The sequence below is a fragment of the Staurois parvus genome, unplaced genomic scaffold, assembly GCF_062004578.1.
Source record: "Staurois parvus isolate SC_StPar_1 unplaced genomic scaffold, SC_StPar_1.0 ptg000654l, whole genome shotgun sequence".
In the NCBI taxonomy this organism is placed as follows: Eukaryota; Metazoa; Chordata; class Amphibia; order Anura; family Ranidae; genus Staurois; species Staurois parvus.
The window spans coordinates 670,328-684,912 of record NW_028318450.1 but is presented as its reverse complement, the minus strand read 5'-3'; the positions used below and the strand labels follow the sequence as shown (position 1 = coordinate 684,912).

Sequence of the window (14,585 nt, the reverse complement as noted above, 5' to 3'; positions counted from 1 at the left end):
GATCTCCATGTATAATAAATAAGGGGAATATGATCTCCATGTATAATACATAAGGGGGGGATGTGATCTCCATGTATAATACACAAGGGTGGTATTATCTCCATGTATAATACATAAGGGGAACATGATCTCCATGTATAATACATAAGGGGGGATATGATCACCATATATAATACATAAGGGGAGGTATGATCTCCATGTATAATACATAAGGGGGGGGTGTGATCTCCATGTATAATACATAAGGGGGATATGATCTCCATGTATAATACATAATGGGGGATATGATCTCCATGCATAATACATAAGGGGGATATGATCACCATGTATAATACATAAGGGGGGATATGATCACCATGTATAATACATAAGGGGGATATGATCTCCATGTATAATACATAAGGGGGGATATGATCTCCATGTATAATATATAAGGAGGATATGATCTCCATGTATAATACATAAGGGGGGATATGATCTCCATGTATAATACATAAGGGGGGATATGATCTCCATGTATAATACATAAGGGGGGATATGATCTCCATGTATAATACATAATGGGGGATATGATCTCCATGCATAATACATAAGGGGGATATGATCTCCATGTATAATACATAAGGGGGGATATGATCTCCATGTATAATACATAAGGGGGGATATGATCTCCATGTATAATACATAAGGGGGATATGATCTCCATGTATAATACATAAGGGGGATGTGATCTCCATGTATAATACATAAGGGGGATGTGATCTCCATGTATAATACATAAGGGGGATATGATTTCTATGTATAATACATAAGGGGGGATATGATCTCCATGTATAATACATAAGGGGGGATATGATCTCCATGTATAATACATAAGGGGGGATATGATCTCCATGTATAATACATAAGGGGGGATATGATCTCCATGTATAATACATAAGGGGGGATATGATCTCCATGTATAATACACAAGGGGGGATATGATCTCCATGTATAATACACAAGGGGGGATATGATCTCCATGTATAATACACAAGGGGGGATATGATCTCCATGTATAATACACAAGGGGGGATATGATCTCCATGTATAATACACAAGGGGGGATATGATCTCCATGTATAATACACAAGGGGGGATATGATCTCCATGTATAATACACAAGGGGGGATATGATCTCCATGTATAATACACAAGGGGGGATATGATCTCCATGTATAATACACAAGGGGGGATATGATCTCCATGTATAATACACAAGGGGGGATATGATCTCCATGTATAATACACAAGGGGGGATATGATCTCCATGTATAATACACAAGGGGGGATATGATCTCCATGTATAATACACAAGGGGGGATATGATCTCCATGTATAATACACAAGGGGGGATATGATCTCCATGTATAATACACAAGGGGGGATATGATCTCCATGTATAATACACAAGGGGGGATATGATCTTCATGTATAATACACAAGGGGGGATATGATCTTCATGTATAATACACAAGGGGGGATATGATCTCCATGTATAATACACAAGGGGGGATATGATCTCCATGTATAATACACAAGGGGGGATATGATCTCCATGTATAATACACAAGGGGGGATATGATCTCCATGTATAATACACAAGGGGGGATATGATCTCCATGTATAATACACAAGGGGGGATATGATCTCCATGTATAATACACAAGGGGGGATATGATCTCCATGTATAATACACAAGGGGGGATATGATCTCCATGTATAATACACAAGGGGGGATATGATTTCCATGTATAATACATAAGGGGAACATGATCTCCATGTATAATACATAAGGGGGATATGATCACCATGTATAATACATAAGGGGAGGTATGATCTCCATGTATAATACATAAGGGGGGATATGATCTCAATGTACAATACATAAGGGGGGATATGATCACCATGTACAATACATAAGGGGGATATGATCTCCATTTATAATACATAAGGGGGGGATATGATCTCCATGTATAATACATAAGGGGGTTAGGATCTCCATGTATAGCACATAAGGGGGGATATGATCTCCATGTATAACACATAAGGGGGGTGGTATGATCACCATGTATAATACATAATGGAGGATATGATCTCCATGTATTATACAAAAGGGGGGATATGATCTCCATGTATAATACATAATGGAGGATATGATCTCCATGTATAATACATAAGGGGGGATATGATCTCCATGTATAATACATACGAGGGTATATGTCAACATGTATAATACATAAGGGGGATATGATATCCATGAATAATACATACGAGGGTATATGTCAACATGTATAATACATAAGGGGGATATGATCTCCATGTATAATACATACGAGGGTATATGTCAACATGTATAATACATAAGGGGGATATGATCTCCATGTATAATACATAAGGGGGATATGATCTCCATGTATAATACATAATGGAGGATATGATCTCCATGTATAATACATACGAGGGTATATGTCAACATGTATAATACATAAGGGGGATATGATATCCATGTATAATACATAAGGGGGGATATGATATCCATGTATAATACATAAGGGGGGATATGATCTCCATGTATAATACATAATGGGGGGATATGATCTCCATGTATAATACATAAGGGGGTTAGGATCTCCATGTATAGCACATAAGGGGGGGATATGATCTCCATGTATAATACATAAGGGGGGTGGTATGATCACCATGTATAATACATAATGGAGGATATGATCTCCATGTATTATACAAAAGGGGGGATATGATCTCCATGTATAATACATAAGGGGGATATGATCTCCATGTATAATACATAAGGGGGATATGATCTCCATGTATAATACATAAGGGGGGATATGATCTCCATGTATAATACATAAGAGGGTATATGTCAACATGTATAATACATAAGGGGGATATGATATCCATGTATAATACATAAGGGGGATATGATCTCCATGTATAATACAGAAGGCGGGATATGATATCCATGTATTATACATAAGGGGGATAGGATCTCCATGTATAATTCATAAGGGGGGGATATGATCTCCATGTATAATATATAAGGCGGGATATGACCTCCATGTATAATACATAAGGGGGATATGATCTGCATGTATAATACATAAGGGGGATATTATCTCCATGTATAATACATAAGGCGGGATATGACCTCCATGTATAATACATAAGGGGGATATGATCTCCATGTATAATACATGAGGGGGGATATGATCACCATGTATAATACATAAGGGGGATATGATCTCCATGTATAATACATAAGGGGAGATATGATCACCATGTATAATACATAAGGGGGAATATGATCTCCATGTATAATATATAAGGGGGATATGATCACCATGTATAATACATAAGGGGGGATATGATCTCCAGGTATAATACATAAGGGGGGGATATGATCTCCATGTATAATACATAAGGGAGGGTTATGTTCTCCATGTATAATACATAGGGGGGGGATATGATCTCCATGTTTATTACTTAAGGGGGATATGATCTCCGTGTTTAAATACATCAGTGGTTCATACAGTGTAGTCGGTGTAGAGTTATTCCCCCTGAGGTCTTCACAGAGGACAAGGGGGCGCTCATTATGTCTGGAGTAATAGAAATATAACCTCCAAACACAGAAAGGTTTCTTCACAGGAAGAGTTGTGAAAATGTGGAATAGGCTCCCTCCAGAGTTGGTTGTGTCCAGCTCAGTGGATTGATGTAGGAAAGTCCTGGTTTCTTTCTTGGATACACAGAATATAACTGGATATAACATTTATAGGGAAAGTTGATCCAGGGAATATCCGATTGCCTCTCGGGGGATCAGGAAGGAATTTTTCCCCTGCAGGAGCAAATTGGATCGTGCTTTGCTGGGTTTTTTTTTCCTTCCTGTGGATCAACTGTGGGTGTAGGATTATAACTTTTTTTTTTTAATGGTTGAACTGGATGGACTTTTGTCTTTTTTCAGCCATACTAACTATGTAACCATGAACTCGTTTATTGAAAGCACTTTAGTGTATTTATTCACATTATTCATTAATTTATATTTATGGTCTATGGTCTTCGCATTTGTTCACATTATGATTATGAGCACAGTTTATTCACCTGTATTGTTTACTAGTACCGATTGATTCGCAGCGCTACATCACCTTTTTAATTTATATCTTTAATTTTTTTTTTTATCTTTAATTTCTATTTAAAAAAAAAAATTATTATTTAAATGTATTCTTTGCACTGTCTCTTTAATTCTTTTTTTATCATTGAACTTTATTGCTCTAATAAGGGATGAACAACTTATTGTTTAACAGAATAAAATTATGATTTGCTAGAGACTTAATATGATATTTTTCTTAGGAGATCTAATCTGTTTTATTAGCCTTCTGGACCTTTTAATATAGGCATGTTTTGTGTCTACCTGACTGGTATCCTTTTATATATTTATGTAACCACTTTTATTATGGTAACTCACCAAAATCACAGCAAATTTTCAGAGTTTGATTGAATATAAAAAAGGACACACTTGTTCCAAGACTGTTTACAACAGGCCATTTAGAACAGAACCTAATTCAAAGTATTTTACAAATGCTGCTACTGGAGGTTTGTGACCAAGGGCGTAGATAAAGGGAGAGTCAGGGGAATCTGCCCCCCCCCCAGAGGACAGTTGCCAATCATCCCTGCAGCCCTCGAAATTTCCACTTGTCTGTGAGTGGAAATAAGGTGGGGGTGGCGAGCAGTGCTGAGACTAGGGGTATGTGGGAGTGGTGGCGGTGGGGGCTGTGACAAACAACGATCTTCTGTATGGCTTTCAATAAAGCAGCTGGAAACAGCAGGAAGGAGAGGAGATGCTGCTTCCAGCTGCTTTATTGAAAGCCATACAGGAGCTCACTGCTTATCACCGCCCCCACCACTTCACAGAACATGCCTGATGGTTCAGTTTTCTTTCTGACCCCCCTCTCCCTCTCACCGCTGTTGTGTTCTATTCACTGCCTTGCCCCTCCCTCCATCCTCCGCACCAATAGGAGAAGAGGGGAGAGAGGTTGGATCTGCTCTGCCTCCTCCTGTGCCCGCCCACACTCCAGTGCATGCAAATTCAGACTAGGTGTGGGTGGGAAACTGAACACTGCAGCCGACAGCTCTGATGCAATTGAATTAGTCCTGGTGAGTTTGATCTACCTTCCTTCCTTCCACCCCTACCTTCCTTTCACCCACCCCTCCCTTCCTTCCTTCCACCCACCCCTCCCTTTTTTCCATCCACCCACCCCTCCCTTCCTCCCTTCTTTCCACCTACCCACCCTCCCTTCCTTCCACCCACCCCTCAATTTCTCCTGTCCTTCCACTCACCCCTCCCTTACTTCCGACCAACCCCTCCCCTTCTTCCTCCCACCTCTCCCTTCCTTCCTTCCACCCCTCCCTCTCTTCCTTCCACCCACTCCTCCCTTCCACCCACTGCTCCTTTCCTTCCTTCCTTCCTTACTCCCTTCTTTCCTTCCTTCCTTCCTTCCTTCCTTCCACCCCTTCATTCCTTCCATCCACCCCTTCCTTCCACCCACCCTTCTTTTCTTCCACTTACCCCTCCCTCCCTTCCTTCCACCCACTCCTCCCTTCCACCCACCCCGCCTTTCCTTCCTTCCTTCCTTCCTCCCTCCCTTCCACCCACCCCTCCATTCCTTCCATCCACCCCTTATGTCCACCCACCCCTTTCTTCCTTCCACCCCTCCATTCTTTCCTTCCTTCAAGGGGGAGAAGTTGGTGGGTAGTTAAAATGCAGCTGAACCCCCCCCCCCGCTGCTTTCCTTCCCAGCTGGCCTGTGTTAATTCAGATATGTTTTAAGAAGGACTGTGATTTATTAAACTTCACTATAGTCACATAAGCTATTACTTGAAACCTTTTACACACCTTTCATATAACAAAAAATAAAAGTGAATGTATGTGGTATCTCAGGCGTGTCTGATTTTACCTGAACGGGAATATGACATAAATCTATGTTCAGGGCAGAAAGATATCAGTTTGTAGAATATCCGGGTGGTCCTATGGTTGCATTGCTCTTTTTCATGTATTTTTTCTCTATATATTGCATATTTACTTGTAATATCTTCACAGGAACAGAAATTGTACCTGGAGCAAGGACTTGAGAAGCAAGTCAGAATGTATCAAGAACAGATTGAAGATTTAAAGAGACAGAAAAAAGAACTTATTGATTTTGGTGCCTTAAACCCTCTTGTTAACTATGTTCTGAGCATGCTTAAGCATTTTATACTCGAATGATCATGGGGAAAATGTATCTCCAGGAAAATCTTCTCTTGTTATTTCTTGATTGACTGAGGAAGAAATAAAACTTCTGTCAATATTTACTGCACTATGTGACCTTTTATAGGGGACTCCCTCTGGCTTTCTTGCCAGTAACAATGTGACACAAGGACAGGAAATATAGGTCACAGACAGCAATAAAAACAGATTTTTTTTTGGGTGGGGGGGTGTAGGTTTTTTTTTTTTTTTTTGCAACCACACCACTGAATGGGGGCATTATCCTTCTGACACCAATGTAATGGGGACATTGCACTACAGACACCAATGGAATGGGAGAACTACCCCACAGACACCGATGGAATGGGAGAACTACACCACAGACACCAATGTACTCTGACACAACATAAACAAGAGATTCTTGAGAAACCAAATGAATCGTGGCGGATGATAATCATCTGCTCTCTATAGTAGACAGGAATGTGCTGCCAGTGCTGCCCTCTTTAGATCAGAGAATCTTAAAACCACAAACAAAACAAGCATAAAGGGTGCCTGGGCCTAGTGAATTACCGCCAACACTTAATTGGAATATAAAAACACACGTGAGTGCATACTCATAAAAGACAAGGAGTGACAATGTTGTACAAAACCCCAGAAACATAAACATGATGCAGAAGATGGAACTCCCAAAGTTCTGGCATGAATTAGACTATCTCTGATGCATTTCTAGGGACCTGCCCACTTCTTCTAGTCTGAATGATTCAATTGTTCTTAAATAGAGAACCTATCTGTAATCCCTCCTATGGGGGAAGAGATGGACCAATCCACCACACCTCCACGGGCCAACCTCCGAGACACCCAATACATGTACAATAGTTGTTATAACAATTGATTTCTATATATGATTGGCCACATGCCCCTCATGCTTACAGTGTTTTCTTTAGTGCAAATTTCCTTAACCCCAGTATGGTAGAGCACACTTGACAGAATCATTGCAACATCCCAATTCTGCAGATATTTGTCCCACCAACTTCTCATCAACAAATGATATAACATAAAGCTACTCCCTTGTGCCTGTGTCAATAATACACTCACAAGCTATTGATAATAATGTTCACAAGTCCTTTGGCACGCTGCTGGGCAGTGGAATGCAAAGCATCCGATAACCGAAACCTAGAACTTCAGTCCCGGAAGCGCTCCATTGCTTCTCGAAACCTGGATTGTGAACAGCTCAATGCCTCTACTGGAAGTTCCAAACTCCAGGGGGAGGACTAAGGCTGCATTCACACTTGAGTGTTTTGTAGCTCAAAGCTCAAAAAAAGCTCAAACTTAAAAATTCAATTGTTGTCTATGGTGCCTGTTCACACCTGATCACACGAACAGGCACCATAGAGAATAACTAATTTTTTAAGTTTAAGCATTTTTGGAGTTTCAAGCTTTGAGCTTCAAGCTACAAAGCACTCAAGTGTGAATGCAGCCTAAGGGAGCGATATTCTAAGAGCCTCTAACAGAAGACACCTAAAAATCTATATAAAAACCCAGGAGCCCCCAGTGTGTATGTGTATGCAAAATGGCAATATACATGATGGAATGAGCATCTCCAGCTATACCTAGAGATATGCCCAACCACCGAGCCAGATACAATGCTAAAAATAAATACAAAATGTATGCAGAAAACATGGATGCTAAATATATATTATTAAAATTTAATACAATATAATGATGTTTCCAAAGTTTCATGTAATAAGAAAAGGGGGAGGAAAACACTATCCCCATCTATAATAAATAAATGATCTCTGGAGTTGAGGGCCACAGACCTGCAGCACACTCCTCTAAATAATTATGATTTTTTATAGCAGATGTACCAATGCCACACACAGAAACACATGGATTCAAACCTATACAAAGCGAATATCATCATGTTAAAATATAAAAATAATAATATTAAAAAAAAGTTAACAAATAGATAAAAAACTGCATGGTGATAATTTAGATACCATTATAAAACATCCAAGGTAAATATTAAAAACCTCCTAGAAACTAAATACACTGCTCAAAAAAATGAAAGGAAGACTTTGAAAACCCATCAGACCTCAATGGGGACAAATCTCCTGCTGGATCTCTATACTGACATGGACGGGGTAATGTGTGAGGAACGTAAGGACACCCCATCGCTTGATGGAAATGAAAATGATAGACCTACAGAGGACTAAATTCAAAGACACCTCGAAAATCAAAGTGAAAATATGATGTAGCAGACAAGTCCATTTTGCTGAAATGTCATTGCAGCAACTCACAATGGTCCTCAATAGTTTGTATGGCCCCCACCTGCTTGTATGGATGCCTGACAACGTCGGGGGAGGCTCCTAATGAGACCACGGATGGTGTGCTTGGAGATTTCCTCCCAGATCCCAGATCTGGACCAGGGCATCACTGAGCTCCTGGACAGTCTGAGGTGCAACCTGGCGGCATCGGATGGACCAAAACATGATATCCCAGAGGTGTTCTATTGGATTTAGGTCAGGTGAGTGTGCGGGCCATTCAGTGGTATCAGTTCCTTCATCCTTCTTCCAACTAATAAAGAAGCAGTCAGAAAATATGAGTAGTGAAGTCAGTGGCCTCCACCTATAAAACCATTCCTGTTTTGGGGGTCATCTCATTGTTGCCCATCTAATGCACCTGTTGTTAATTTAATTAACACCAAAGCAGCTGAAACTGATTAACAACCCCCTCTGCTACTTACCTGACCAGATCAATATCCCAGGAGTTTCAATGACTTGATGCTAGACTCTGATTAAAAAGTGTCCCTTTCATTTTTTTTGAGCAGGGTATGAACCAACTGATGTTGTTCCCAGTTGCTTCCACTTTGTTATAATAATAATGCACTGACCCCGCTCTGTCATGTGACGTGGCCTACCACTTGGTGGCTGAGTGGCTGTTGTTCCCAGTTGCTTCCACTTTGTTATAATAATAATGCACTGACCCCGCTCTGTCATGTGACGTGGCCTACCACTTGGTGGCTGAGTGGCTGTTGTTCCCAGTTGCTTCCACTTTGTTATAATCCCACTAACAGTTGAGCGTGGAATATTTAGTAACCAGGAAATGTCACGGATGGACTTATTGCCCAGGTGGCCACCTATTACTGGACCTCGCTTGGAGTCACTGAGCTCCTGAGAGCTACCCATTCTTTCACCAATGTTTGTAGAAGCAGTCTGCATGCCTAGGGGCTTGATTGTATACACCTGTGGCCACGGAGGGGATTGGAACACCTGAATCACATGATTTGGAGAGGATTGGAACACCTGAATCCAATGAATAACAACACATGCAGCGCTAAAAATGGTTAATAAAGTAACATATAAGGTAATAACGTGATGGACTACTAGTGCTTAGTAGTGATTGATAAGTGTCCTCATAGCATAATCCAATAGTCCCAATAAACTGTGCAAAACCTGGTGGACTCCGTGCTGAAAAGTGTCTAATATTATGCACTCACCAGAAAGCGCATAATATGCGCATTTGAGTTGTCAGACCACTCCTGGTCCCAGAAAGTTGAACCTGTATGGATCATCTGGCAAGCTGTCACTCTGATGAGAATAAACTTTTCCTTAGCCAGCAGGGGGATTCCCGACATCCAGAGACCCTTATGGGACTGATCCAGGTTCCTTAACCAGGGCACTCATATGAAGTATCCACCTTAAGAGAGGGGGGGCTTGACCAAAAAGCCCACCCCAAGAAATACTGATAGTGTAGTATGTTCCAACAAAATCCTTTATTGTAGAGTATAAAAACACAGGTCACTCACAGGGTTTCCCAGAATCAAAGATGGCCGCCGGCCTCCACGAGGTACGGAACGGCGTGACGTCACCGGCTAGGCTCCACCCTGACGCATTTCGTGCGGACGAGCACGTTATCAAAGATAGCGAGCACTAGCCGGACAAACCTATATATACTGTTTCCCGCGCGTGCGCGGTGAAACGAAAAAAGCCGGTGACGCCATTTTGGCCCGCTCGCGCATGCGCAAAGCATGCGATAGCGGCCATTTTCTTGGTTATCACGGCTCAGGATAGGCAATCATTATGCATTTATATAGATCAATCTCACCTGCCTTGTCATAACAAAGACCAGTATACAGGAGGCGGAAGACCATCAATATTACAGTATATACTGACTGTAGGGGGTGTTATATATATTATTAGACTGCCCTTAACTCCCTTATAATAGAGTTTAATATAGGTGCAGTCGAATTTGCTGGATAAAGGCTAATTGAATGGCACTTATTGCACTTCCCTAAACATATATTTAAATATGGCCAAACGTCAATAAAATTAAACAAATATTAATAAAGGCTAAAAAACATGCCTAAAAACAACCCCCTGAGCCTTGATAATTTATACTTCACATAATGTAAAAACCTACTATAAGCCATATGAATAAAATAGAATATATAAACATATAAAAGTATGCAATTAATGTAAATAGAAGTTGAAAATTATAAAATGGTTAAAACATATCAACTTGTATCAATAAAACAATTAATGTCAAGGTCTACATTCAAGCCTTGAGGGAAAAAAGACTGTAACTCATAAATCCACTTTGTTTCCAATTTGGAAACCGATCTCTTTTTATAGGTGCCCCTCCAGTGTGGTTTCACGATATCTATCGCAGCAAATTTCAGGCATTTGGGATTATTATTGTGGCACAACCGATAATGTAAAGATAACGAATGATCCTTAAAACCTTTTTTAATATTTTTTAGGTGCTCGCGCAGTCTGTCCCGTAACCTCCTTGTAGTCCTCCCAACATATTGTTTCCCACAGCCGCACTCTAATAAGTACACAACATATGTACTATTACAGGTGATGGTATCTTTGATTTCATAAGTTTTGTTGGTAATATTAGAGGCAAAAGTCTTCACCGGTCTTTTGTGTGTGCCATTATCAACACAGATCATGCACCTATTACAAGGATAAAAACCTTTATGCCCAAAATTAAAGGTTACATTTTTTGGGGGGTTCACAATGTTGGGGGCTAAAGACAACCTAAGAGGTGGTGCTCTCCGGAAAATGATCTCCGGGCGGTTAGGTAATTCTTTTCCCAATATTGGGTCATTCAAAAGGATGGACCAGTTTTTCTTTATTATTTTAGAAACATCTTTATATTGGGTATTAAAATTTGTGATGAACGGACAGACAATGTTATTATTGGCCGCTGTAGTGGGCTTGAGTAATTCATTCCTATCTTTATTTTGTACTTCCTTTAATACTTTAGTCAAGAAAGGTTCATCATACCCTTTTTCCAAGAATCTTTCTTTTAAAGTTATAGACTGTCTGTAAAAATCCTCAATGTTATCACAATTTCTTTTTATCCGAAGAATTTGACCTTTCGGAATATTCATTAGCCATTTTGAATGACCCAATATTGGGAAAAGAATTACCTAACCGCCCGGAGATCATTTTCCGGAGAGCACCACCTCTTAGGTTGTCTTTAGCCCCCAACATTGTGAACCCCCCAAAAAATGTAACCTTTAATTTTGGGCATAAAGGTTTTTATCCTTGTAATAGGTGCATGATCTGTGTTGATAATGGCACACACAAAAGACCGGTGAAGACTTTTGCCTCTAATATTACCAACAGAACTTATGAAATCAAAGATACCATCACCTGTAATAGTACATATGTTGTGTACTTATTAGAGTGCGGCTGTGGGAAACAATATGTTGGGAGGACTACAAGGAGGTTACGGGACAGACTGCGCGAGCACCTAAAAAATATTAAAAAAGGTTTTAAGGATCATTCGTTATCTTTACATTATCGGTTGTGCCACAATAATAATCCCAAATGCCTGAAATTTGCTGCGATAGATATCGTGAAACCACACTGGAGGGGCACCTATAAAAAGAGATCGGTTTCCAAATTGGAAACAAAGTGGATTTATGAGTTACAGTCTTTTTTCCCTCAAGGCTTGAATGTAGACCTTGACATTAATTGTTTTATTGATACAAGTTGATATGTTTTAACCATTTTATAATTTTCAACTTCTATTTACATTAATTGCATACTTTTATATGTTTATATATTCTATTTTATTCATATGGCTTATAGTAGGTTTTTACATTATGTGAAGTATAAATTATCAAGGCTCAGGGGGTTGTTTTTAGGCATGTTTTTTAGCCTTTATTAATATTTGTTTAATTTTATTGACGTTTGGCCATATTTAAATATATGTTTAGGGAAGTGCAATAAGTGCCATTCAATTAGCCTTTATCCAGCAAATTCGACTGCACCTATATTAAACTCTATTATAAGGGAGTTAGGGGCAGTCTAATAATATATATAACACCCCCTACAGTCAGTATATACTGTAATATTGATGGTCTTCCGCCTCCTGTATACTGGTCTTTGTTATGACAAGGCAGGTGAGATTGATCTATATAAATGCATAATGATTGCCTATCCTGAGCCGTGATAACCAAGAAAATGGCCGCTATCGCATGCTTTGCGCATGCGCGAGCGGGCCAAAATGGCGTCACCGGCTTTTTTCGTTTCACCGCGCACGCGCGGGAAACAGTATATATAGGTTTGTCCGGCTAGTGCTCGCTATCTTTGATAACGTGCTCGTCCGCACGAAACGCGTCAGGGTGGAGCCTAGCCGGTGACGTCACGCCGTTCCGTACCTCGTGGAGGTTGGCGGCCATCTTTGATTCTGGGAAACCCTGTGAGTGACCTGTGTTTTTATACTCTACAATAAAGGATTTTGTTGGAACATACTACACTATCAGTATTTCTTGGGGTGGGCTTTTTGGTCAAGCCCCCCCTCTCTTAAGGTGGATACTTCATATGAGTGCCCTGGTTAAGGAACCTGGATCAGTCCCATAAGGGTCTCTGGATGTCGGGAATCCCCCTGCTGGCTAAGGAAAAGTTTATTCTCATCAGAGTGACAGCTTGCCAGATGATCCATACAGGCTCAACTTTCTGGGACCAGGAGTGGTCTGACAACTCAAATGCGCATATTATGCGCTTTCTGGTGAGTGCATAATATTAGACACTTTTCAGCACGGAGTCCACCAGGTTTTGCACAGTTTATTGGGACTATTGGATTATGCTATGAGGACACTTATCAATCACTACTAAGCACTAGTAGTCCATCACGTTATTACCTTATATGTTACTTTATTAACCATTTTTAGCGCTGCATGTGTTGTTATTCTAGTGTGAAGGTTTGAGGTTTGTGCCTTTCATGCCAGCTGCTTGCTATACATCTCCAAGCGCTCGTTAATTATTCTTTTTACCTGAATCCAATGATTTGGAGGGGATTGGAACACCTGAATCCAGTGATTTGGAGGGCTGGCCCAATACTTTTAGCAATATAGTGTATGTTATATTGAATAAATACGGATCAGGTGGGGTTTGTCTCTGGGAGGGCGGTAAGGGATAATGCATTGAGAACTGTACATTTGAGTCATAAGGTGAAGGGGAGGAAGTCCCAGTCCTCTACCCGATAGAATGTTTGACAGGGTGGACTAGGAGCACTGGTTTACAACTATACAATAATTTGGGATTGGCCCACATACGTGTAATCGGCTTAGGATGTTATATAGTGGCCCAAAGGCACAGGTGTAAGTCAATGGGATGCTTTCACGACCATTTAATTTGGTTGCCTATTGTTTGTGCTGTCCTTGGAACCCAGAAATTCAGGGGATAATAGAGAAGAGCATTTACAGATATCAAGAGAACCAGAGAGCACACAGAGACAGATTGCACGGAACCCAACGTGCTTTTATTGGGGAGGTTTTTGGGTCACAGACAACAGTTCCTTTAGTCCACAGATCCACACCAGACTCAGCAACACAGTACAGTTCTCTGGAAGGCAATATGGAACAACAGGGGTATTGTAATCCACAGGGTTAGTCCCCACAGGAGGCTCCAGACAGGGAAGGGTTAAGTCCAGGCAGGATCACGGAGAGCCAGGGGTTAAGTCCAGGCAGGATCACAGAGAGCCAGGGGTTAAGTCCAGGCAGGGGATAGATCCAGCCAGGCAGATGCACGGGACAGCAGATGATTCCTCCACAGTGCAAGGATTCCAGGCAGCACAGACAGTCCAGTAGATGAGGAGCATGGGGGATGTTCGGATGAGAGAAGCTGGCCCTCAGCACAGCCTCCCCTCACACAGGCAGCCAGGAGAACACACGAGGGGGGTGTTGTTTCCTGCTCACCCTTAAGTATAGAGCTGGTAACCGGATACGTCCTGTTGGGTTACCATGGCAACGGGCCCTGTCTCCCAGGTC

General features: G+C 40.9%; 1 protein-coding gene across 1 annotated transcript in view; it reads left to right on the top strand.

Annotated features, from left to right (window-relative positions):
* LOC149448860 (guanylate-binding protein 6-like) overlaps nt 1–6,410 on the top strand; it is a 203,344-nt gene extending 196,934 nt beyond the window's left edge. The window contains exon 10 of the mRNA XM_089694173.1: nt 6,155–6,410. Within this exon, the coding sequence (XP_089550299.1) occupies nt 6,155–6,319 (165 nt within the window). The 3' untranslated portion in view covers nt 6,320–6,410. The remainder of the gene's footprint in view (nt 1–6,154) is intronic.
* The last annotated feature ends 8,175 nt before the right edge of the window (nt 6,411–14,585 follow it).